The sequence below is a fragment of the Macaca nemestrina genome, chromosome 10 (genome assembly GCF_043159975.1).
Source record: "Macaca nemestrina isolate mMacNem1 chromosome 10, mMacNem.hap1, whole genome shotgun sequence".
Classification (NCBI taxonomy): Eukaryota; Metazoa; Chordata; class Mammalia; order Primates; family Cercopithecidae; genus Macaca; species Macaca nemestrina.
This window is the reverse complement of record NC_092134.1, coordinates 26384687-26411738: the sequence shown is the minus strand read 5'-3', so window position 1 is coordinate 26411738 and position 27052 is coordinate 26384687. Positions and strand designations below refer to the sequence as shown.

The window sequence follows — 27052 nt, the reverse complement described above, 5'->3', positions numbered from 1 at the left end:
GCTTCCCTGTTCTCAGAGCATCTAGAAAACAAAAGAAAGAAAATGTATCTGTGTATATACTCTGATATCCCTGAAAACACAAAAATCCATTTGATTCATTCTAAATTGGTATTCACCTACATCTGTCAGGTAGTTCCGGTCCTAGCTTCATAATACATTCTGAATCTAATTACCCTTTTTATTTGCCATCGCTGCTACCACTCTGGTCCAAGCTAAAATCTCTCTCTCCAGGATCATTTTAATAGCCTTCTCACGGGCCTTGTTGCTTCTACCTTTGTTCCTCTTCATTTTGTTCTCAACACAACTGTCAGTGGGATCCTTATAATATGTAAATCAGACCAGTCAGCTGTTCAGATGTCCTCACAGTGGTATACTTGCACCCTTTCTTGCTATACTGTTGCCACACTGACCTCTTTACTATGTGTCAGGCTCTGCAGACACATTCCTGCCTGAGGCCTTTCTATTGACTGCTGTTCCTTCTGCCTGGAATGCCTGTCCTCCAGATAGCTGCCATCTCTCTCTCATTCCCTCACCGCCTTCAAGTCTTTACTCAGGTATCACCTGTTCTGTGCCCTTGTTAACAGTTGCTGCACTCCTGCCTTTACCACTCCATATCATACTTCTTTACATTGTCCTTTTTTTCTCACAGTGCTATTCACCTTCTGACATTCCATATAACTTATTCATTAAGTCTGTTTTCTCCTCCAAAAAGTAAGCTCCAAGAGGGAAGAGGGGTTTTAGTTTTGGTTTTGGTCTGTTTTTGTTCATGTAGATGTGCCCAGCACACAGTAGGCAGTCAGTAAATTTTTTTGTTTTGTTTTGGTTTTGGTTTTGTTTTGAGACGGAGTCTCACTCTGTCGCCCAGGCTGGAGTGCAGTGGCGCAATCTCGGTTCACTGCAAGCTCCACCGCCTCCCGGGTTCACGCCATTCTCCTGCGTCAGCCTCCCGAGAAGCTGGGACTACAGGCACCCGCCACGACACGCGGCTAATTTTTTTGTATTTTTAGTAGAGACAGGGTTTCACCATGTTCGCCAGGATGGTCTCAATCTCCTGACCTCGTGATCTGCCCGCCTCGGCCTCCCAAAGTGCTGGGATTACAGGCGTGAGCCACCGCGCCCGGCCGGCAGTCAGTAAATTTTTGTTGGATGAATGAATTTTTTGAGTCAGTCAGCCCCTCCTCGGCATTAGGATACCAAGAAAATCGAGTTCCCTTTCCTCATCAAGCTCGACATCTAGTTGAGGAATGGGAGCCAGGGAATGGAATTCAAGAAAATTCAGATATGGTAAATTTCCATTTTGTTCTTTATATTGTTTCTTGGGGGAGCAATGTATTCTGGGTTTTTCCCCCCTGGAAAGTTGTTTTAGTTTCATTTGCATATAACATCTCCTTTCCCACCCGCCTGTCCCCTTCTTTCCTGGTCTTGGCCTTTTCCTAAAAACCCTAATCCCTTTCGTAGAGGTTGCAAATTGTCTGGATTTAGCCCACAAGTATGTTTTGTTTGGCTTGCCCCATATACTATTGGTTATTTGGTTTGTGGTTTTGCTTTTTTGTTTTACACAGTGCTTCTTAAAATAACTTAATTACTTACCAACATTTAGAATTCAGATATTTTAGATGAAAATCTTGATTTCTAACTTCTTTTGAAAAAATGGAAGTTCTGGTAACATATCCCATAGATATTTTAGATGAAAATCTTGATTTCTAACTTCTTTTGAAAAATTGGAAGTTCTGGTAACATAGGGCCTCCATGCTACATGGCAACCAACTGATGGAACTGAGTAGCTGTGGTTTCCTTCATACGAGGTATAAGCTCCTTTGGTTTGACAGCTTATCCTATTCACTTATCTTACCTGTCCAACTCCTGTAGGTTGACTTTAGAGTTCCTTTTTTAACCAGAATGCTTTGAATAAATTTAAGCCACACATTGTAGAGATTGAAGTTAATTTTCATATAGCTGAAATAAGTTTTAATGGATCTTTTTTGTTAAATGACCTAGTACTATTGATGTTGGCCAAAAGTAACAAAAGTTTGAAGAAAGAGCAAAAGACTTGAAATACAGTTCAGGTTTTATACCTGCATTCATTTGTCCATACCTTTTTAGTGTGTCTTAATCCTTTTGTCTCCAGGCCCATAGCTGCTGTCAGTTCATATAATAGTCTTATACAAAATTTGTGATGAAATACCACAGATAAGAATTTAGACACTTCTTGTCACCTAATTGGAAGTCATAAATAGTAGGATTAGAGTGCTACGAAAATGGGACAGGGGAGCAGAGACAAGGTGGAGGAGATCATGATAAATATAATTACCCAATGAAATGTCCGCCACAATTAGTGTTCTTAAAGCATCTTAAGACTCCAAGTTTTGGAATGAAATAAAAGTAACTCCAGAATTTCATAGTGTTAAGATCTTGAAACCTGGACTGTGGCATCTCAGACTGTACTATTTGAGGTTGTAAAGGTGTCAGGTATTTGTTCCACCAAAAGTTATCTATTTTATGAAATCTCACATCTTTGTTGTCATAGCGACTGTTACTTGTTTTCTCTTCCTTTCTGGGTAGGGAGACTACATGAGACTCTGGTTTGAAGTGGGGAGTGGGAGGAGAGACAGTGTTTGTCTGCCTTCTGCCACAGCACCCTGGCATTTTCCCCATAATAGAGTGGTACACTGTACTTCAGTGCCCTAACTTGTGTTTTCTGTGGCATTGTTTACATTCTCTGGAATATCCAGGGGGAAAATGTCTTTTTAAAGGGAAAAATGAAACCCAAATCCCTAGAGTGACTGGAGGGTTGGAATGTTTTACTCCCTGGGTAAAAAAAAAATGAGTTCTTACTCTGTAAGAATGAATTTCTGGCTGCTGCTTTTATGCTCAGATAGCAAAGAATTGTGTTACTTTAGTACCTAATTTCAGAGCAAACCATTATATCATTTTAGCAGCCAGGGGACTTGAGGTCACCTTATGGAAAACGGACTTAATTTTCACTAAGCTCTTAAGAGAACCAAGAAAACCATCACATTGTGTCCTAATCTAGGAATTCATATAGTGACTTTGTATGCTGTGGTGCCCACAATACCACATAGCTTACCAGTGTGTCCTCCTGATGCTTTTTTTTCCCTGAAGCCTGTGATCATGTGTGCAAATGTCATTATATCCTAAAAGTGCCTACGGGCCTGATTTTTCAAATCACAGCTCCATTGAATTTGAGGAGAGAAGCCATCTCTCAAGAGGCAAATAAGCATGATCTACATAGTTAATACATCTACCTACCCGTATACTTTCTTCTGAGGCCTGATTTTCTTTGCTTGGGAAGTGGTATGTATCTATAATAAGCACCTTTATTCATTTATAAGACTAGTTGTTTTTTTAATTTAACAGGGGGCAGAAGAGAAACCAGTGAAAAGAGATGTGTTATATATATGCCTGAGCAAATAATGGATGGGTGGTCAGTTGTATTTTCAGTGTGGCATCTGGATACGTCTCCATAGTTCTCAGAAGCCTTGTCTGGGTCTTCTTTGTTCTTGACTTTTAGGAAATACGATGACCCATTCAGCATTTTTGTTGATGGCCTCTAATTGGAGGCCTTTTTCTCTTCTTTCATGAGCACCTGAAAACAGAGAAAATAGCACACAATGAGTGTCTAAAGCAGGTACTCTAGACACACACACACACACTCACACGCGCGCGCGCACCGATTTAGTTGGTCTAAGGTGAGGCCCAAGCTTTTTTTTTTTTTTTTTGAGATGGAGTCTCGCTCTGTCGCCCAAGCTTTTTTTTAAAGTTTCTCAAGTGATTCTAATGTACAGCCAAGGCTAGAAATAAATGAAAAGGGTATGGGTTTTCAGGTTGCCCCAGAACCTTTGAAAGTACCTTAAGAGGAAACAAGTGGGTAGGGGACAAATAAAGGGACTCTACACCCATCTACTTAACTATTCCCATCTCCTTTTTGCCTGAGCAGTTCACTTTTGTCTATTTTATATATTGGGTTTCTAATGGGGGAGAATTTTTTTTAAGCATGACTCTAGATGTAGGTCTTACGCAAGAATGGCAAGATAGGTTTTGAATCAGGTTTTCGAGGGTGTTGAGCACTGAATCCTTCCATAAGAATCAGTATGTCATGCAGCCTCTGAGGAAGGTAGAAAAGTAAATCTAATAGTAATAGATAACAGTATGTAGTAAGCTAGCCTTTACCCCAAATGAGAAAAGTGCTGGTCAGTAAAGAAAGTAACTTGCCCAACCAAAAGTCTCAAACAGGGTTTTGCAAGCTGGCTACCAGAAGATTTAATTAATCACTGTGTCTTTGTCTTGGCCAGTATCTTTTTTTTTTTTTTTTTTTTAATTTAAACTGAGCACTGTTTTCCAGTTGATCCCAATCTCCCAACACTCCACATTATGTATATTTGACCCACTCACTCACTTGCTTATCTTAAACGCCTGGCTTCTGAAAGCATTTATGTTCATAGACCCTAGAAGGCAATTTATTAGCAATTGCTATTTGCAGGAATATTTAATTTGATCATTAAAAACAAACTATCCCCGTTAGGTGCCATGGCTCATGGCTGTAATCGCAGCACTTCAGGAGGCTGAGGCAGGAGGAACACTTGAGCTCAGGAGTTTGAGACTAGCCAAGCCAATATGGTGAAACCCCATCTCTACTAAAAATACAAACATTAGCCAGGCATGGTGACACGTGCCTGTAATCCCAGCCACCCTGGAGGTTGAGGTAGGAGAATCACTTAAACCGGGAGGCGGAGGTTGCAGTGAGCCGAGATTGTGCGACTGCACTCCAACGTGGGTGACAGAGCGAGACTCCATCAAAACAAAAACAAAAAAACAATATGTACTTGGCTGGTATAAGATACTGTAATCTCTTGTCTGCTTCTCCAGAAAAATGTTTGTTGTAGATATTTAGGAGCCATTTAAAGAGTTATCTTTTATTTCCTGTCCTCAAAAAAAAAAAAAAAAAAAAAAAAGTATGGCTTTTCTCTGAGAGAATAGTTTGTTTAGTATTATAACCTCATACAAAATTTATGCAAAGTAGTCACTTTAAGTACTGTATTAAATCTATTTCCAGAAAGCCAGGATGATATACCTGTCTCTTGGTAGGCTAGATTTCATCCTTTTTATCTAGGCCAGATCAAACTAATTAAAATTGTTCTTCTGCTTTATCTTTTATTATTTAAACACTCATTGCCCTCTGTGGTCTCACTAATGGACTAATTTCCTGAGATTATAAATTGGCATGCTTTCATTTCCAGATTGTAGCCTCTCTGTCATCATTTTTCCAATTTTTTTGATGTTTGTTTTATGCTGTATCACAAAATAGATTTCGTCATTTCTTCTTCCCTGAAATCATGTGTCCCCTTAGGATTAATGGATAAGCTGTGCATCCGCGGATGTTTATCCTAACGGCACTAATCAAATTTTGTATTTTTAAAAAGCAACCATGTCTTTAAAAAAAACAAAAGTTGGCAAGACAGTTTTATTTTTTTAAAAAAGTATAGCCCATTTCCCAAAGCAAATTAGTGGAAAAGTCCATTTTTAAAAATTCCTATATCGTTTCTATACCATAAAATTGAAATCATTGCCAATTTTTTGGCTATTATACTCTTTCTTATTATCACTTAAAAGTTGGACCAGAAAAGTATAGAAAGAGCATAATTTTAAAACATACAGCATAACTTTTTTTTCTTTTTATAGCATTAATCTTATCACTGGTCATTTAGAGGAACCAATGCCAAACCCCATAGATGAAATGACAGAAGAACAAAAAGAATATGAAGCCATGAAACTTGTCAACATGCTTGATAAACTTTCCAGGTATTGTATTCCCATCCATTTTTTGCTTGGTTTCTAAAAATGGTCTATTTCTTTGTCTCTCTCACTGAGAGTTACCATAGAACAGCAACTCTGGAAATCCATGTTGATTGGAATAGGGTGGCCCAGGCAGCAGTAGTTCAGATAGCTCTTGGCTACCATGGTTTTTCTACATGTGCCGCTTCTGGATGTGCATTCCTAAACATTTAAACTCTCAAAGCTAAGATAGGAACTACCAGAGCACTGTAATAATTAACCAACTAACCTCCCTGTCTTCAAAAAGATACTGTGAGTTAGTTTCAGTGATTTTGCTGCCACTTGTATTTTTGTTTTAGCCTGTTTTAGTTTTTGTTTGAAATCATGATGCTTTTATTTTTTCATTTTTGATGTGTAAGTTTGCAATTATGCCTTTTTGGGTTGCTGCTGAAACCAAGAATTCTAAAATGTCATGCACCCAATAAGAAAAAGTGAAAAGAAATAGCTCAAATGAAGGATTTTCTGAAAACAGGGATTTGTACTAATTAGGAGTTCTAAAAAAAAAAAAACTCCCCTTCCCCTCTTGCTTCACACCTCCTTCCCCTTCAAAAATAACCAGTTTTGAAAATAATTAAATCAGGTATATACTAATCAGCAACTAGTCATCTTGGAGGAGTTATTAGAAAATAATTCCTTTCATACTTGGCTGAATCACTCTATTTTCTAGTCATACATTGAGTTACTATCTTCTTTAAGCCATCTTGAATGAATGCTTCTGTGTGTTGGTGGCAGCTGCCACTTAAAGATGAATTTCTTCTGGCCATCTCCTTTTTCATAGTAACTATGTAAAGGCTAGTATCCCTCAGTCAAAAGAAGGAGCCATTGGAATGGAAAAGCCAGAAAGCCAACCATGAAAGGGAAAGGTGGAACACAGAAACAAGCAGAGATTAAGGGCACAGCAGAGGCTTAGGGTAGAAATGGACAGGAACAAGAGACTGACATGGGGAGTGTGACAAGTATGGATATTTATCCACACTGCAGATTATGATGCTGATAATGTGGTAGAAGTTGTTTAGGAATGAATAGCTTAATTATCTACAAAGCTAATAGGACTAGAACTCAGTAACTTCCAGCTAGCCCTTTTAAATTTTCATCCTTTCTCAAGAAGGTTAGAATTTGTAGCTAACTGACTATGCTCACAGTCTTCAAAAGACATTGTTGCCTGTTTGCAAATTACATTCTCCATACCTTTGTATAGAACATAAATGTTCCCTCCCAGAAGGGATTAATAGTCACAGAGAAGATACTGATAGGGCAAACCTATAGGAGGCAGAATAAGATCAAAATGAATATATAAAGAGAAGATGTGTGCTTGGCCACTTCCAGAAGGAGCTGATGTAGCTAATGAAACACAGGGGTATAAAAACAACAGTATAAGAACCAACAGAGTTGGGCCGGGCGCAATGGCCTATGCCTATAATCCCAGCACATTGGTAGGCCAAGGCAGGCGGATCACCTGGAGTTCAAGACCAGCCTGACCAACATGGAGAAACCCTATCTCTACTAAAAATACAAATTTGGCTGGGCGTGGTGGCACATGCCTGTAATCCCAGCTACTCAGGAGGCTGAGGCAGGAGAATTGCTTGAACCCGGGAGGCAGAGGTTGCCGTGAACTGAGATCGTGCCATCGCACTCCAGTCTGGGCACATAAGAGCAAAACTCCATCTCAAAAAAAAAAAAAAAAAAAAAAAAAAAGAACCAACAGAGTCCATCTGGTAGAAACTGGAGAGGAAGGGTTAGCAAGGACCTGAGTAGAACACAACAACATGACATTTAAAGCTTAACACAAATGCTATTTAACTGGGCCATCTACCCTGGATGAGTAAACTCCAAGATAGGGAAATGGAAGATAGAAGAAATAGCTGCCTAAGATTATACAATATAATCCAGATACTTGGCTTACTAATAGAGGCACTACCATTTCATAAGGCATCTCTATCACAGGCATAGAAAACAAAGGTGCTAGGTCCTTCTCCTTTTAATCTCAGGGGAATCCACATACTGTAGAAGCTGCCAACAAATAAATATACAGACGTCAAGTCTGAAATACCCAAGCTGCCACCTGATTTAAACTATGCCTCAAAGAAGATGCCTACTTATCCGGAAATACCCAGCAGATGCCCAACTGAAGGTGACACTGATTTTTGCATGTTTAAAGCAGAGCAAATTTGTCTTATGTTGGCTTTGATGGTACCAATTTTGCCATTAAAGTTGAAACAAAAGGCAACCTTGAGAATAGTTCAAATCATACAGAATTTTTGCATGACGTGTGTTGGGCGTTTTACATTGTCTGCCTTTGTGTGCTTTCTAACGTTTGCTCTCACTAAATACAATCAATGACAAAACTGTATAAAGATCAGCAGTGGGCATTCCAAAGCAGTAATGCAAAGAATGAAGTCATTCTTTATGCGTCTTACATGTCTTTTGTGCTGTATTCCTCATTAGTCTTAAGTTTCTTCTCTCTTTCCACTTTTTTTTTGAGGTAAAAAAGATGCCATAAAGCCAAAATAGACTAAAGTCAGTACAATTCAGGGAACATTTACTAAGCAGCTACTCTGTGCAAGGCATCGTGCTAGGAAGCTGAGGAAGATTCAGAGGAGAATGTGACAGTCTCTGCCTTTGGAAAACTCAAATTCTAGTGGAAGAAATGACTGGAATCTAGTCTAAAATACAAGGTAGAAGGAAATAATGACAAAATGAGGTCTATGTTGAACTGTAAGCACCCAGGAAAAGGAGTAGTTCATTCTGTCTGGATGATTCAGAGTCTGTTTCACAGGAAAGCTAGCATTTGTGCTGATCCTAGAATTTTGATGTATTTAATAGAAAAATGGAAAAGTGACCATTCATTCCAGGTGGAGAGAAATTTAATCTTGTTCATAAGTCTTGGATAGTCACATACTACTTATTTCTTCTAAAGAGCTCAGGTGGTTTTATCATTATTTGATTAGTATGTTATCAGATTTATCATTGGGGAAAGCAAGTACCAAAGAATTGCCCAAAGCATTTCCAAGCTAATAACTGATGATAATTCATTTCCTTTTAACAGTTCATAAAACACTTTCACATACATTCTTTTTCTAGTTTCATTTTTAAAAAGTGAGACTAGACCTTCATTTTCCAGAACTCAAGACCTTTGCTCTGTCCACTGTGCTACTGTGTCTGTCTGTTATAGTGAGTGTTTGCCAGAACACTTCCTAATCACCCTGTCGGCATTGTACTATTGGTTAGTTCCCTCCCTTTCACTCTAGGACGTTCTGCGTTCAAACAAGTCTTTATTGTGCTAAGAGTGTACCATAGCTTTGTCTGATTAACTTTCCTTCTCAAAAATGAAATGGTTTTCTCCTGCACCTGAATTGAAAGGCATGTGAGTAAAGGATAGGGTTGGAGGTGATGTGGCCAATGAATGGACACTAGACACTTCCTTTTTTCCATCCATAGGAGAGCAGATGTGAAGGACCTGCACCAGGATGGTGGTTAGCAACAGTGGCCCGTGCCAAAGCACTTACCAAAGTGATGATGACTAAGGTTGGTCATGCCAGGTACTGTTACTGAGCCTGGTGTAGGGTATAGATGTTATTCACTACCAAAAGTATAAAACCACCAATGTAAAAGTTAAAATTACATTTCTCTTTTGCCTCCATGCTGGACATAGCTGCTGCCTCAAAGAGCTCACCACCTTAGCAGCTTTCTCTCAGCTAGATCTCCAAAGATATTGGAGGATTAGTGCTCAGATATTTTCTTCCCATTGAATACGAACTGACTTGAGTATTCCAAGTGATTTTTTTTTTTTAGTATAAGGATTGTATTTGTGATAGATGTAGATAAGGGGATTGGCAGTGCACCTAGAGGTCTGAAGAGTTGGAAAAGAATCTGAACCCTATAAATCCCATCATGTCTAGCTAGTACAGTGCCTTGTATCCTGTGGTTTCCACAGTATGTGATGATGAAATAATGAAAATAGCTGATCCCCAGATTTGAAGGGCAGTTTTTAGCTTTAAAATACTTACATGGTTTAAGACTTTAAAGTATACTTTGTCAGTTCTATTTTTTGGCCAGATGTCATAAAATTCAGGGCTAGAAAGGAATTCCATAAAGTACTTTGAGCTATGACTGGCTTATTTAAATATTGGGGTCCATAATTCCTTTAATATAGAATGATAATTGTAATATTTATCAAATATAAACATTTAAGGCCTGAGGCATGAAATTATAGAAAGCCTCATTTGACATTTTTAATGTGGGGGCAGAGATGGAAAAGCGGATGAAATTTGCCTGCCCCTTCACCTCCTCTTTCCTTCCCTGACTTTGGAAAAAATAAGCCCCTGCAACTCAAGCAGGAGATCTGAATGGGAATTGTGTAGTTAAAGCAAGCCCACTGTGCCTAATACAATTTCATTTGCCTTAGCTATCGCACACAACTTGTGTATAATAATGGTGCCTCGTCTAGAAAAGAGAGAGCATTGACTGGCTTAAGCTTAAACTAACCAAGGGAAATAATATTTCAAGTTACAGTTTTGTTTTGACTTCTCTAATCCCCTTTAGTTTCTAAATTGGAACCAGAGCTAATTAATTCTCTATTCAACCTTATCCCATCACTGTCTAACAAGATACATTGCCTTTTTGCTTATATATTCTGCCATCAAAATCTATGTTTTAAAATTTATATAAAGATAATTATTCTACCATTTCTTCCTTTTCTTACTCCTTAGCCAATAAGTGTTTTCTTTTCTTTTCTTTTTTTTTTTTTTTGCCAGTCATTGTGTACTATTTGGAACATGACTTTTAAAATAAATGCAGGCACTAGATGTAAGATTAGTTCCCTTTAATCAAAAGATTATTTTTAAACTGACTAAGGCTGAGATAGGTAGTTTATAACCAAAAAATAAATACATAGTTTTTTCTTATAAATAAGTTATTTTACTCTCCTTACAAAAGTATCAACGACTGTGATTACACCTACCTTTGTGATAAGTTAGTCAAGAAAATGCTTTTCAGATACATTTCATAAACATGTTCTAATTTTTAGAGCATTATAAGATCTATTATAGATATGAAAATATAAAAATCTTGTTTTCATCAGAAAATTCTTTAGATCTACCCTGTCCAGTCTGGTAACCACAGCTATATATGACATTAGTCCAAATTGGGATGTCCTATCACTGTAAAATACTCACTAGATTTCAGAGACTTAGCACAAAAAAAGGAAAATATCTCATTTTTTTTAATATGGATTACATATGGAAATGATAATATTTTTGATAGATTGGGTTAAATAAAATATTAATTTTACCTATTCTTTTTCAATGTGGCTACTAGAACATTTAAGAGTACATACATTTGGCTTACATTGTGGCTTACGTTATATTTTTATTAGACAGTGCTATTCTACCTCATTAAAATACACTGTAAGATTGCTTGGAAATTGAATTAAGACGACTTGGATCCAGCTAAATTAATATATCCTTAAGGTGTCAGGGGAGGATCAATTTGAGAAGCTTGATATTATCTATCCTTAGGTTACATAGGACCTTTCCAGTGGCTAGACACCTCTAAGTAGGATGCCATTCTACCTTTGTGTTGCCTATTTGTAGTCATTGTTCTTTAGATCTGTAGTGGGAATAACTACTTTGAGCTCTTGGTTAAAGTACTGTCTGAAATGGGTTTTGACTAGTAGAGGAACATCAAATAAGAATCATCCCACTGGCTGTTTGCTCTTAGTTCTCCTCATTCTTTAACTTTTAAGTCTTCCTTATTGGGAAGAGCATTAAGAACTTCTGTTTCTACCTCTTTATTCAACAGTGTCAGTTGGCATGCTGACGTCTTATTAATATTTATTTTGTTAATTTGGACAACAGAGTAGAAAAATTCTGTAAATAAATTACCAAGAAATAATTTTTTAAACCACTTAAAAGATAAAACTGAACTTTATTCTTCTAGTACTACACCTGATCTCTTTTTCTCTATATTTTCTTAACCATGCTGTTTACTGTGAGGTGGGTGGCAGATTTTTAGAAGCTTTGCATGTGATCTAACAGAAATGTGAACAGTGATTTAAAAAAAAAAAAACCAACTAATATTTATATAGTGCTTTAAGGTTTAAAAAATGCTTCCGTATACGTTATCTCCATTGATTATTAAAACAGCCCTGTGAATTAAATAGCATCAGGTATTTTTTTAAGGATTAAATGCACCAAAGATTAAGTGACTAACCCAAGTCCAGTTCTCAGTCTTGAGACTCCAGATTGTGTGTTATTGTGAGAAATTACCAACAGCTCTCAAAAGTTGTCTAATTATTTTTAAGACATTCTAAATTTTAAATAAATGAAAAACACAAAAGACAGATAATAAGCATATTTACCTTAGAAGAGAACTGAGATTTAGAGGACATGCATTACTGCTTTTTCATTCCATAGTTGAGCTCTTCGTAGGTATCAGGTCAAATGCTAAATAAATAGCTCATATTTTAAAACACAAAAAGCAAAGCTTTATGAAGGAAACAAGTAAAATTTCTATGATTCTATGTTAATACAAGGTTTTTAAATTGTTTTTTAAAAGAGAATGATTATGGCTCTTCTGACAAATTTTCATACATGTGATCACATTAATAAAACCTAACTTAAAAAAGGCTTCCCTATGGGACTATTTACCAAAGATGTTCAACCCGCAGCCCAGGGCGCTTTTGAATGTGGCCCGACACAAGTTAATAAACTTTCTTAAAACATTATCAGGCCGGGCGCGGTGGCTCAAGCCTGTAATCCCAGCACTTTGGGAGGCCGAGACGGGCGGATCACGAGGTCAGGAGATCGAGAGACGATCCCGGCTAACACGGTGAAACCCCGTCTCTACTTAAAAATACAAAAAAAATAGCCGGGCGAGGTGGCGGGCGCCTGTAGTCCCAGCTACTCGGGAGGCTGAGGCAGGAGAATGGCGTAAACCCGGGAGGCGGAGCTTGCAGTGAGCTGAGATCCGGCCACTGCACTCCAGCCTGGGTGGCAGAGCAAGTCTCCGTCTCAAAAAAAAAAAAAACAAAAAAAAAACATTATGAGATGTTTTTGCAATTTTTTTAAGCTCATCAGCCATCATTAGTGTTAAGTGTATTTTATGTGGCCCAAGACAGTTCTTCTTTCAGTGTGACCCGGGAAAGCCAAAAGATTGGACACCCCTGGTTTAGACAATTCCCAATTACCTTTATAAAGTGGAAAGACATAGTGATGTGGGGACTGTACGCCATATCCATTTGTCTTGGGTAACAATATTTTTATGTTGCATATTTTACTTTCCCAATTGTACCCAATCCCAAAGCACAGTGATGAGGGCTGAGGGAAGGATCTCTGAATCCTTTCAAAGATGTAGCCTAGACCTCAAATTTGCTATGGAAAAGCTACCATGAGTCAGTGGCTTAGTGAAAGATCAGTATAACCAGTCAGCCCTGGAAAGTCATTAGATGAAAGATGAAGGATCCAGGTTCAAGCCTAAAGGACACTTTTACAGTATCTAACTGAACATGTTAACCAGTCCAAAGGTTATAATATTATTGTTGTGAGAAAAAAAGAGGTGAAAACATTTATAAGAATATCACAAGTTATTGGGAAACCCGTTATACTTCCGTGGATTATGAACTATTCCAGTGATGCTGAAATCTTGATATAAGATGCACTCCCAGACTTTAAAAGAACTACAGAGCTTCCTTCTCAGGGCTATCACAGGCTCCATCCATTTTAACAGGCATTTTTTGAAAAGCTCTATGTTAATTAAAATGCTGTATTTATATACTAATTTCTCATCCCATCTTTCAAATGTGAAAAGGAATTAAATATGAAATGGCTAATATAAAATGTCAGGATTCTTTTTTCCAAGTCAACCTTACATTAAGAGCAGGAATCCTGTGCCTAAGAAATGGTTCCCAATTATCCGGTCTTGGGTTTTGTTATACATTGTACAGAAGTCAACAAAACAAGTATGTAACAGAACCTGCCTAAATAGCAGCCGCCCTCATTAAAAACAGAGAATTAATCAGGGGGTGATTGAAGGAAGCAATGCCTCATATGTTTCCCCCCCTTTTCTTCTTTTCTAATCATAGAACAAAATATGTTACATAAAAGGATCGGAACTATTATGCAGTACTCAATTAGAGGGAGGTGAATAGGTCTCTAACATGCTGTTTTATCAAAAGAGCAGACTGGTGTTTGCATGACTGTTGTTTCATTACAGACCCTGTCATTAATTCCATGTGTCAATACTGCCCTGTAGTACACAGAGCAGACAAGAAAGAAGAGCCCTTGAAAACAAGGGAATGATTTTTGAGTCGTTATCAAGCTAAGTGGCAAGCGGGAAGCTGAAACTCGTATAGGTAAATTCGAAGGGACTCTTGGGAGATCTGCAAGTGGGAAACAAGAATGCATTTTACCAACTGCTTAATTATGTCCTGTTTTTCAACAAGTACACTTGAATTGAATGTTTTGTTTGTATTGCACAAAAACATGTGCTGTGGGCAAGAGTATTCTCTTGCTTTCAGGTCAAGTAAGGTGTTTTATACACATACACGTCTGACCTATTCTATAATGTGCGATTGGGTATGTTAGTATCTGAACCCCAATTTTGCACTGTCATTTTTGGGGGAAAGAGTCGTATAGGAACCAGAAGCCCTAAAAAGCAGAACCTTCTCTAAGGTTCTGAGAAGTCATATAAGCCCAGGCATCCCAGAGTATACCATACTTATAGGGAAACGGTGGCTCAGGAAAATGTTAAAATATATCTGGAAAAAAAACCAGACCAGAATATTTTAAATATGGTGTAAATTCCGTATCTCCCATCCCTAGCTCTTTAAGAATTATTTTTTTGGTTTCCATTAGCAGTCCCAAGGGTTAGGCTGGGGCAAAATAGGGTTTCCTTTCTTGGACGTGCTTTATCTGTGTCCTCTTGCCTGGCCAAGCCCTTGTAGATTATGGTTCCTTATCGTTTAGTAAGATCAAATTTCTAAATGATGTTTCGTTCCAGTTGAACATTCTTGGAGGCTTATCTCTTCCCTGGCCAGATGCCTGATCAGATGAGAAGCCCGCCATGATACTGTCACAGTGCCTAGAATGGGCTCTTTATCCAGTAGACATCACTGTACTTTTTGATACGAGGGCAGTCTTAACTTGTGTTAAGGCCTGTGTGTAGCATTGAAGGTAAGTATGAAGGAGTTGTTGCTATGTGAATATCTTAATCCTGATACACATTTCAATATACAGTATCTCCGTTTTGCCATGATATACATATATCTGACACATAGCCATCCTTTTTAGATAGGACCTTCATAATTTAGGACCAGTAACTCTTTATGAAATGGCCTGTTTATTGAGGGCCATGATTGAATTTGGATCCTTTTTGTAGCACTTGCCATTGCTTTGGTTTCCCTTTGTAATCATTTTAATCATATGCTGGTAGTCTTGCAGAAAGGGCTTTGGTCTCGGTGTATGTCTGTGACAATTTGGTAGGATGCTGTGTTTGACTCTTAGGTTTAGAATATCTGCATTAGAAACAAAGGCTTAGTAATAATGAGTTTGAGTATCTTTAAAAACCTAGCAGCTTTTTAAATAGATCAAAATTATTTTATAGCCCAACACTTAACCTCTTGAAATTAGTGTAGAATATTGGGGATCATCTTGTCCAACCACTCACTTTATAGATGGGGAGACTCAAGCCCAGAGAGGCAAGTGACCTGCCCAAGGACACCTAGCAAGTCAGTGGAACATCTGAGACCAGAATCTAGTTCCTCCGATGCCCCATATGGAAGAAGCCTAGTCTATACCAGTTAATGGTTGGGAATTCCAGGCTGTCTGGTGAAAAGGGGGCTTGACTTCTGCTGAACTGTCAGAATACCTGATGATATTAATTCATCAGGAAAATAATTACAGTTAAAATAACATGAGAATGATTCCTGACAAATGGTCTCCACTTATGCCATGTTTACTGAGCACCTGCTGTGTGCTGTGTTCTGTACTAGATACTGGCAAATCACAGCCTGAGAAGACATGGACTCTGCCCTCAAGTTGCTCATAGTCTAGTAGAGAACAAGAAATCTCTGAAAAACATTATACAGAATTTCCTGTGGAATGTTAATCCTGTTTCTAACCCTGTAAATCGTGGTGATGAATGTGAATCTGTACCCAGAGATTTAGCTTTTTTCTTCATGGTTTAGTCATTAGGAGTCCCATTAGACACCATACCTTTTCTCTTCAGGAAAATGAAAGATAATATCAAGCACAACTAAATTTAACTCACAAACACTTATTGAGGATCTGCTATCTGCAAGGCACTGTGCTAGACACATAGGGATATGAAAATTGAGTAAAGCGTAGACATTATCTTTTTAAAATATCAGAGCAGTAGTATTTCATAGCTTTCCAGCTTTGTAATGACAGTTATTTTTAATATCCTTAGAAGTGGGGGGTAAGGGGGCACTCTTGAAATAGAAAACAAGAATACCTTTGTACTCAAGTCCAGACTTGTCAGCCTAGGATTCAAGGTCTCCATTCAAATCCTCTTTTATACCTCATCTCTTTTGAGTTTTGTTTTGTTTTTTTTTCCTTTATCTCAGCCAAGCCAGCCTGCTTGCCAGTCCCTGCACACAACTAACTCTTGCTTCTGTGCCTCTGCTTGACTAATTCTTCTGCTTCTGGGATGCCTTTCTCCCTGTGAATCCATGTCCATCACTGCCATTACAGTCTGGCCTCTGAGTCCACCTACTGCAAGGAGCCTGTGGTCAGCATCCCTGTCTCCTCCTGTGTCCCTCCCACATGTGCATAGTCCATACGACTGGTGAAGGAATATTTCTGTGTTCATTAAAGCTTCCCATTCTTTGTCCACATCTTGCTGATCTAGATACAACAGATTGCAAATGAAATAGTCCAAGATTATAAATTAAACCCAACCAGGTCATTTATCAAGCCTTTTAGGAGTGAGTCTCTGTATCAAATATTTCATTTTGATATTCGTGGGCCGCTAGTTGGAAGGATAGAGGAAGAAGATGAGAAAAGTTAGGATGGGGGTATGAGAAATAAACCTGGGGTCAATTAGAACAAACAGTCACACATCTGTAAATGATCCTCTACTTCTACTCCCAGACAGGACAAGAAATCTCCTTTAAAACCAATTTCAAATACAGTAAGGGTATACTGACAAATTTTAAAGCTTAAAGAAAGCAGGGCTCTGCCTGTTAATCATCTCAAGCTTGTTAATCTGCTGTTCTGTAATTCTTTCAATATTGTTTAATGTGTGTGTGTTTTATCTTCTGAACTGACTAAAAGCTTCTTGAGGACAGGGACCATGTCTTTTATTTGCCTCTGCATATTCTTCCCCCACTTAATCCCTAACCAGCATGGGAAAACCTTCTGTAAGCACCTGAGGGACAGGAACGGCAATTTGTGGATTCTAACTACATTCCAGCCTAATGTTATACTATACACTTTGTATGTATAGTAGCCTTTTGCCCTCATCACAACTTAGTGTGAGGTACGTGTTCCTGTCCTAATTCTACAGATAAGGAAATTGGAATTCAGTGAGTTCATGTTCTTAAAGCTAGTGACTGATCGATCCAGAATTAGAGCACAGCTCCATCTGACTCCAAAACCTATATGTGCTATTCACTGTACCACAATAATAACAAACATTTGTCCTTTACAATTCACAAGTCTTTGGTCTACATTATTATTACTACTACTACCACTACTTACATCTTCGCTAGTCAGTAGGTGCAGCCAGGATTATCACGACCCCCATTTCACTGGTAGGGAAACTGAGACTTGGAAGCTTGCCCAAGATCACACAGCTGGTAAGTGGAGGAGAATCAGGACTTCAGACAGACTTCCTGACTCCAGATCTTTTTTTTTCTTTCCATGACATCACATTGCTGCCTTAATTCATTTGCACAATGCATGATTGTATGGCCATTGTTCACTGACGCCTTTCCTACAGAGAGTAGAGCCATGTGGAGAAGAAAATAATTCATACCTTCAGAGAAACTTCCATTTTAGTGGGGGTTGATACAAAGCACCCAGAAAGTAAATCTTGAGAAGAATAGTTCACAAGTTCACAAGTAAGAATTAAAATATGGGCCCATTGTTCCATAATGAAATCCTATAATTTGGCCATAAAACTAATTTAATGTTTTTAATTATTTCTGTAATTGGATTAGGGAGCAGGGATAAAGCTGATAGACTTACTTGAAAATATTCTTCCTGGGTTTAGATGTGAAAGTGCTAGATACTTCATACAAGTTAGTAGCTAGCCCCAGAATCATTTTTTTATCAAAGAGATGCAGTAGCGTTAGTCTCAGGAGTGATGGTATATCCACCCAGCAGTTTATCACTCGATAGAATCTCTCCAGTCCCATCTGCCAGTCCTACTTTTACCTATCCCTACCCTTCGGTCCCTACCCTGCCCCTGAGTTTACCAACCCCTTCAGACCCTCAGTGTTTCATTCCCAGCAGGTTCTCCCTCTTCTCCTTTTGTGTCAGTTGTTAATATGTAGTATCCAACATCACAAAGTCCTTTAGCACAATCAGTTAGAACCAGGAATTTATTTAAAATACAGATATATGATTGATGTCAGTGCTAGAGAGAAGTTTTAATGGAAACATTGTTTCTAGCTCTCCACTGAACATTCCTACCTGGTTGTCATGTAGGCACCTCAAGCTCTTCAGGTCCTAAAATATATCAGCATCTCCCCACCAAATCTCCATCTGCTGTGTCCTGGTCCCATTGAATAGAGTCACCATCCACTTGGTCATCTGAGCTGAAACAACAGGAACTCTCTACTTACTACTCTCCTTCTCCAACCCCTTTTCCTCCCAGTGAGTGGTGAGATCTACCTCAGAAATGTTGCCTTTTCTTCCCACAACCTCAGACTTAATCCAGCTCTCTGTCTCCTCCCCCACACACTATTATGATGACTCCCCCAATGACTTGTCTATCTGCCACTAATTCCAAAGTGTCTATCATGCTGCTGCCAGAGATACTTTCTTATAAAACAAACGTAATCAAACACTCTTTACAGAGTGAAATCGAAGCTCCTTATTTTGGCATTTAAGACATTGTTTACTATTGCATCCCAAACTACCCTTGCAGGCTTACCTGCTGCCCCTCCTTCATTGAACCTCACCATTCCCCAAACACTGGGCCTTTTCCCGGCTTCATGAGACCCCAGAGATACAAAAGATGAGCTGACACAACCAAAAAGGTCTAAAAGATACAGAATCACACACGTCAGTGGGACCATTCGGAGCTCTTTACAGTCTCCTTTATCTGAAACGCTCTGTGCCCGTCTGCCTAGTACAGGGCCACTCACTGACACCTTATTTGGCAGTGCCCTCCCCAGGCAGCCTGGTCAGTGCTTCATCTCAGGAGCTGCCACACTTCTTTGTTCATAATTCTCTTACAGCATTTACCTCATTCTGCTCGAAATGACTTTTGCATATATTTGCTCCTCAAAGGCAGCAGCTGTACCTGGTCTTCCTTTCTTCCCAGTATATGACATAGTTCCTGTCACATAGTCATTGAACAGGTGTTGAAGATGTGAACTCAGTGTGCTCCTCCACTGCAGTTAGGGCGATTAATCCAGATGCGGTGGGCTGCAAAGATCACTGGACTGGGATTCAGGAGACCCATGTCCCAGGTCCAGCTCTACAACTAGATATGTGACCTTGGATGAGTCATTCAGTCTCCTTTATTAAAGAAGGGGGTTGGACTTAATGATCTCTAAGACCCCTTCCAACTTTAAGTTCTATGATTCTGACCCCATTTCTTGGATTGGGAAACACATTTCCTCCCTCATAATGTTCAGGAGCCTCAACTTAGCTTGTCAGACGTTCACATTTCCCAAACAAAGTTTTCAAACACTTCGAAGTTGTCTACTGGAGCTAGCCAGAGCTCTTCATCAGGCTCCTGTTTTCTTATCCATTGACCACTGAGCTGTTCTCACTCCTCCCCAGGAGGCTTCACTGTGTCTGTAACACCGTTACACTACTGTGTGACTGCCCCTTCCCAGGAGGCTTCACTGTGTCTGTAACACCGTTACACTACTGTGTGACTGCCCCTCCCCAGGAGGGAGCCCTTCTTTCTCCTAGCCTAAGGGACAACTGTGAGGAGGGAGTCATTTCCCTTCCATGCAAATCTCAGCAACATTCTAGCTGCTGCCATGTGGGTTTTTGGTTATGGACATGTTTTTGGGGGGTGATGCCCATTTCTGTGATAAATAAGTTTTAAGCAGTTCATAGGGGCTCTTCAAGGCCGCTCCTAAGTACACTGCTGACCTTTTTAGGGATGGGAGGACTGGAGTTAGCAACTCAACAGGTACATTCACCATAATCTCCATGTAATAAATAAAAGCCTATGAAAAGATTAAATAAATCTTTCCTAATGCTTTTTGATTGGCTTAATCAATAATTAATCATCTTTAGATGAGGCTGTAACTTGTGGAGTAGATATAATTGGATTAGCTGAAAAGCGGCCATTGGGGAGCTTTGAAGAGATTAAAATGGCCGTCAATCCCATAATTAAACTGCCACAAACAAAAGCAATGGTGTTTTTTAAAAAGGAGGAGGAGGAGGAGGAGGAAAGAAAGAGTGAAAGAGAGAGAGAGAAGGAAAGAAAAGTCGGGGAGAGAGTTGGGGAAGGCCAACTAATTTGAAATGAATCAACAAGTACTTACGTATCACTTAGAGATTGAGGCAAAATCAAAACCGATAGATTTATTCCATTGAATGAAGTGTATGCATATCAAATCAGCCGTTTAATTGTATGCTCCAACCACTGGAGCAGGTGAAATTTTGATAGCTTCAACTTCTCTAAAACAAAACCAATCCACAAACGGAAAAAAAAGAAAAGTTAATTATTCAAAACAGAAGAGACCTGCTCCTTGTCCTGAGCCCATTTAGACCTTGACTTTTCATACTTTTAATTGGCTTAGTAGGTTTGGCCTGTGTGAATGAAGTCTTTTATCTCCTCTTTTTCTTTCCATGCCCCTTTCATCTTTCCTATTACAAACACACAGAGAGAGCTGAAGGGAAAATACTTTGGTTTTTAAAGACTTTTCTTTTTAAAAGGTTGTGGATTTGGGCGAGGGGGAGGGGTGTGTGTGTGATGCTGGTGAATACTTTTTTTCTCTCTCTCTTTTATCTCTTTTTTCTAGAGAGGAGTTGCTTAAACCAATGGGACTAAAACCTGATGGGACAATAACGCCTTTGGAGGAAGCACTCAACCAGTATTCTGTCATCGAAGAGACCAGCTCTGACACAGACTAAAAGCATCACCTGCTCAACTCTCAATATTGCTTTATCAGCATCTTTTCTCTGTAGCTCCAGGGGAATCTTTTCTCTAAAACATTTATGCCCTTGCTTTGGCTAGAAACACATTAACTGGTTTACTCATTGAGAATCCAGCATATTTAAGAGGTGACCCTGTGTTTTTTGCGATATTGAGGTATTCATACAGAGCTGCAGTTAGACAGGGTTACAGGGGCTAGAAGCAGAAAAAAAATTCCATTTCATCAGGATGGAATTGAAGGATTTTATTCTACAAAGCGGCCCTGGTTGAATCTGGCAATTCTTTTTGCCAAGCTTCTTAGCAGAAGATTTAGCCATGTCCTTCCCCTCACTTGTGTGAGTGGCCCCTTCTGAATCTCTCCAGCAGCCAGAGGCACATGAGAAACAGAATGAGCTGGTAAATAAAGCCTTGGGCAATTGACTTCTTAGATCAGAACTCACCAAATGGAAGCCTAGCAGCTGCTCCATAAACCTAGCCCCATTCTTCATATCAATTTTGTATAAATATATGGAAACACACACACAGCCTCAGACTTACAAACTGATTATACTCTAAAAGTTTGTATGTCACTTAGCTAAAACTTCAGAATACATTTCTCCCTATAAAGAGTTATAAATGATGGTTTAGTTCTCAGGCAGCTACAAATGCCTATTTATTCCCTAATGTACCTGAACACTAGTACCATAGAACTGAACCACCATCTGTATCAGTGCATGGGGAGTGTGCATTCTGAGGTCTAACCCGGGGTGCCAGGAACACACACATCCTCCATCCCAGCAGAGAGAATGGGGACTACCTGAGTAATGGGAGTTCTTTCGTGGCCTCTGCTTGGGGTGGGGGAGTCAGCAGCACCCATTTGTACATATAGGTCATTCATACATCACGTTTTAAATTGGGAACTGTGTGTGTGCTGGTGTGTGTGTGTGTTCTACGTTTCTACCATATGTGATCAGTTTAATAGTAACTTTATTTATTTAAGAAAAAGAAACACAATTAGTTACTGTTAAACTGATAAAGGCTGTTTATTTTTACTTTTAGAATTGGTCCTATGGAGAAGGAGAAAGTGAGTCATGCACTAGACAGTGGGCCTAGCTCATCAGGGGCTAAAGTTGAAAAGGGGTTGGTTTTCTGTATATATATGTATGTATATACACACGTACATACATTCATATATATACATATATACATAATGTGCTTAACCACTGCCTTTTAAAACTTTAAATAAAACATTGGGGTTGATTCAATTTGGCCATCTGTGTGTGTTTCTTTATAGATACATGGGCTAAACAATACTATTTCACAGTTTATGCTTTTTAAAGTGCTTTTACATCCATTGTCCCACTTCTAATAGCCTTTTTAAGGACAGGTAAAGTACATGGAGTATTATGAAAAGGTCATTTATCCAGAAGTTACCTCTCTGGCAAAGCAAAAAACTCGGGAATGGAGTTGTAAAAGGCCTTTCAGCTGCCAGAAGAGATGTCACAAAGCTTCTTGCGACTTACTTGTGGGGGAGATCTTCAGGAATATCACTCTTAGACTTTGAACTGAAATTTGCATACGCTTCCAACATGTTTTGTTAGCTGGCTTTGAAGCTCACAAAAAATGGCAAAGAAAGAGGCTGCTAGATTGAAGGCAGGCATACTGAAAGAAGAAAAAGGCCAACTGAAAACCAGATAGATGAGAAGAATAAAACTTCAAGACGTAGCAAATCTGGGACTATCTCCTTACCAAAGGATACTCTAGTTGGCCCCGAAAATGTGTGTATTAACAATATGGCTCATAGACTAAATCTCATATTGGTGACCCTGAGTTTTTTTAAAAGAAGAAATTAAATCCAGAATGCTTTATAAAAGGCTAGGAAGAAGGCAATACATGTTAGAATTTCATCCAAAATATTTGAGGAAAGGTGAGTGACCCAGGTTTTAACCAACAGCAAAAGAAATGGGCAATTCATAATTTTAGATTAAGTGAAAAAAAGTTTAGAAAAAATTCAAGTATTTTTGTTATTTCATTCTACAAATGCATTTTTAAAGTATTTTTATAATTTCTATAATCAAATAGCTTTGGCATGCATGTCAGCTTAACGAACTGAAGATGTGTTTAATGAAATGCCATCTTACCAGCTTTCTTTATGCAGAGTAAGTGTTTGAACAGTCCTGTTTCAGTAGCTGTGCTCTTCTGCTTTCAGTGAATTCTGTTTCATTTTGCATTTCTCTGCATTGGGCACCAAGCTTTGTTTTTAAAAAGAGAGAATTTGCGGGGAAGAAGATGAGTGTCTTCATCTGGCACACGGAAAAAGAACTAATATCTATTCAGTGCTTACTACATGCTGGGCTTTTTATGTATGTTATCTCGTGTAACCTCACCTTATCGCATATGAAAGATCCTCTCCAGAAAGCTTGTGAAAGTTACCCCACATCACAGCAAGGAAGAGTCCAACCCTGGTGGCCTGATTCCCAGCACCGCTCCTTCCTTTTCCCCACAGCACACCTGGGCCCACACTGTGCCTCCTTAGGGCTCTGAAATGCTGGGAACAGAGTGGGGTGAGGAGGGTGGTCGTTCTCAGGCCATTTTAAGCAATAACTATTTCAACAGAACTAGTTTAAAGAAGTTTTTAAGCAGGGAAGTGACCTGGAGTGGAAGTATGAGTGGGAAACTTGTGTGGTCAGCACTGGATTTCCAATGAAGACCTGGAATCCCTTAGGATAGGCCAGGGACCAAGGCTGCAGACTGGCCCCTCTGCCCACAACTCTCCTGACCTTGGAAGCAGGGTACGGAGGTGTGCGTCCTAAAATAAAGCACTGGAGCTGCTGCTACAGAGGAAGCATCACCCGATATTGTAACCCTTTCGGATGCCCAGTAGTCCTGGGAGGCAGGCAGGGCAGGTGTTATTATCTCTCCTTAATAAATGAGGACACAGACTGAGGCAGTACTAGTGACTCTAAACACCCCCTTAGTGCCACATCAGTCTCGCCACCTCCCAGGACTAGGTGTCACGTGTCTTGACCTCTTCCCCTCTGATTATAAAAGTAATATATGTTCATTGTGGAAAGTTTGGAAAATGCAGAAAATTAATAATTTACCCCAAATCCCACCAAACTGAGATCATCACTGTTAATGTTTTAGTGTATTTCCTTCCTGTATTTTTTCTATGCATATATAATTTATTTTACTACAAGATTGGGATCATGCTGTATTTACAGATTTGTATCCTGCTTTCTTTAACATATTGTGAGCATTTTCCCATGTCAATAAATATTCTTCAAAAAGTAATGGCTATATGATATTCCATTATGTGAATTGTGGCAGACGCTGCTAGTTTCCTTCCCAATATTCTTTCTAACAGAAGACATCATGACCACCACACCCATCAAAAAAAAAAAAAAAAATTTAAAAAGGTGGTGCCTGCTGGCTTTCTAGAAGGCAGCGTGAGTTGTTAGTGCTGAAGAGCAGCAGGAACTAGGGGTGGCACCAGGAGGAGCAGACTTGCTCTGCTAGACAGCACCAGTCTCACGGAAGCCTCAGCAGCACAAGTCAGAACAGCTAGAGTAAGTACCCAGATAACTAGTTTTTGTCAAGAAGAGTTATTTGAAGGGAGCAAGAGTGCCAGGTGACTTAGAAAAGTGCATTAAAAAAAGACATCAACCATGTTTAGTGTTTAGTCAGTTATTGGCATTAATTTTTTTTGGAGATATTCACTGCAGTTTCAGAAGTAGAGAGCACACAGGGATGGGGAGTGATGTGTGACTCTCAGGAAAAGCAAAGTAACACGTGTCAATAGTTGTGTGATAAGCACAATATGGAGAACAAAGTGTTCAAGGAACAAATTACAGGTGAGGAAGGGAGGTATTTGTAGCAACTATGAGAAGGTTTAAGGAGAGGGAGAGGTTTCTACAGAAGACTTTAAAGTGATGTGACTCTGATGCACTGTGTTGAGTCTCTGCACCAGGTCTAAGAAACATCAGAGTATCAGAGCAGCCTTTCTTAAAGCACAGGGGACTGGAGATAGTGAAGCCTACATGCCCTGAATTGTAGACAATGAACATAATCCCCCGTGCGTCTAGAACGGTGTAAGCAATGTAACATTCTGAGTACTGAGAAAATAGTCACTCCAGTCGCTTTCTGTGTTCTGAGGTCCAGATGAACCCTGGTTGAGAAAGGCTGTTCTAAGAGAAAAGATCAAAATTATTCTCCATGGCTTCTGGAGTCAGATTTGCATTTTCTTTTAGTGCAGCACAGTGAAGATCCTAAGCCCCACCCTCCAGCGATATCCAGATCTCAGAGACCTCTACCTTTTCTGCACTGAACTTCACAATAAGAGCTGCAAATATTTGTTGAGCAATCACTGTGCCACGCACATGAAGTTAGACTGTGCACTAACATGCACTAATATGCACAGCCTAACTTCATAACAATCTTGAGAAGTAAGCACTGTTATAATAGCTTCCATCCACCTTTCAGACATAAAGGTGTTAAGCACTGTGTGCAAGCACACAGCCCTCTCTATTTGCTTATCAGTTGATACACATAGCAAAATTTGAACTCAAGCCTGATGCCAGAGTCCATATAAATACTATGGGACCATATAAATACTATGGGAAAAACAGAATCGGGAAAGCAACACATTTTTCTTACTTCATTTCCATATCTCACACATTTCTTATCTAGCTCCCATTTGGGAACTAGTCTCAAACCTATACTCCCCAGCACACCAATCCATATCAATTTGTTCAATTAACATTGATCGAGCATCGACTATGTCCCGGGTACTCGTCAGTGTGCTGGGGTATACAAACATAACTGACAGGTCCTGTCCCCTAAGTGCCCACAGTGTACGAAGTCCAGAACCAAAGTCTTTTGCTAAATGTTACAGGATGCCGGGCTGAGGTGTGGCTAATGCTGGCCAGGAGGATCGCAGGGGTGAGTAACAAAGTTCTGTAGGTAACATACACGTTTTCCATCTACTAGAAAAAGGCTGTTGCTACCAAAGAACTGGGTCAAACCCAAGCTCCTGGGCAAAAGGTTTACAGAACACAAGTTGTTGAGTGTGATGGAAACAGCTATCCCATGCCTCATGGCTGGACACATGAGCAGCAGCCTTTCGGACATGAAAAGGACCCCACCAGGAAGAGCACTCTGGCTGCCGTACAGAGAATGGATTGGTGAAGGGACAGACAGAAGAGACCAGACAGAAAGCTGTTGCCTCTACATGGGAGGGGCAAGTAGGGCCTGGACTAGAACACTGGCAGTAGATGTAAAGAAGGGAATGGATTCAAGAAATATTTCAAAGATAAAAGAAACACACTTAGATCTTGGAGAAAGGCAAGAAAGAGCTCATTTAACTCATGGGAATGAGAATGTTCAGAGAAAAGATCATCTGAACCATTGGCTCCCAACCTGTGAACTAAACAACTCTGGGTTTGGGAGCAGGACAGTGGGGCTGAGAGTTATTTCAAGGAGTCTGCAAATGTGTATGGTCAGTAAGCATCATTTATATACCAAATAATGCCTTGGACATGCAAGGACTCCTATTATACAAATACTTTATCTATACATATTGACATGATAAAAGCTCATTTGTATAAGTTACTACTGCATTCTTAGTATCCTTTTGCCCATCTGTATTTTCTCAGTTAAAACATGATAAGCCACTATTATGCGAAAGGAGACCCTGGAAAGTTCAGGCTTCAGAAAAAGAAATTCTCATAATTTAAAAAACGTAACTCTTAGTAACAAGTATCAGAAACTCAAAATGCACTTGCTTACTAATGGAAGAACATGCATCTTTTGTAAAGAAAAGAGGAGATGAGCAACCAAGCTGTGGAAAGAATGGAGTGGGGTCGCAGGCACGGCTGAGACCTGAGTCTTACTACAGGAGGAGATAAAGGGATTT

General features: G+C 39.4%; 1 protein-coding gene across 12 annotated transcripts in view; it reads left to right on the top strand.

Moving 5' to 3' along the window:
* Positions 1-22403, top strand: part of LOC105497688 (RIC8 guanine nucleotide exchange factor B) — a 114170-nt gene extending 91767 nt beyond the window's left edge. For 3 of the 12 annotated variants that reach the window (XM_011768969.3, XM_011768968.3, XM_071071194.1), the window contains 2 exons: positions 5701-5820; positions 21026-22403. In XM_011768969.3, the coding sequence (XP_011767271.1) occupies positions 5701-5820; positions 21026-21137 (232 nt within the window). In that variant the 3' untranslated portion in view covers positions 21138-22403. Of the gene's footprint in view, positions 1-5700; positions 5821-7841; positions 7985-9291; positions 9393-14064; positions 15024-21025 lie in introns of those variants that run through there. The other 9 variants (XM_024797931.2, XM_011768972.3, XM_071071195.1 and 6 more) reach the window with 7 other exon arrangements.
* The last annotated feature ends 4649 nt before the right edge of the window (positions 22404-27052 follow it).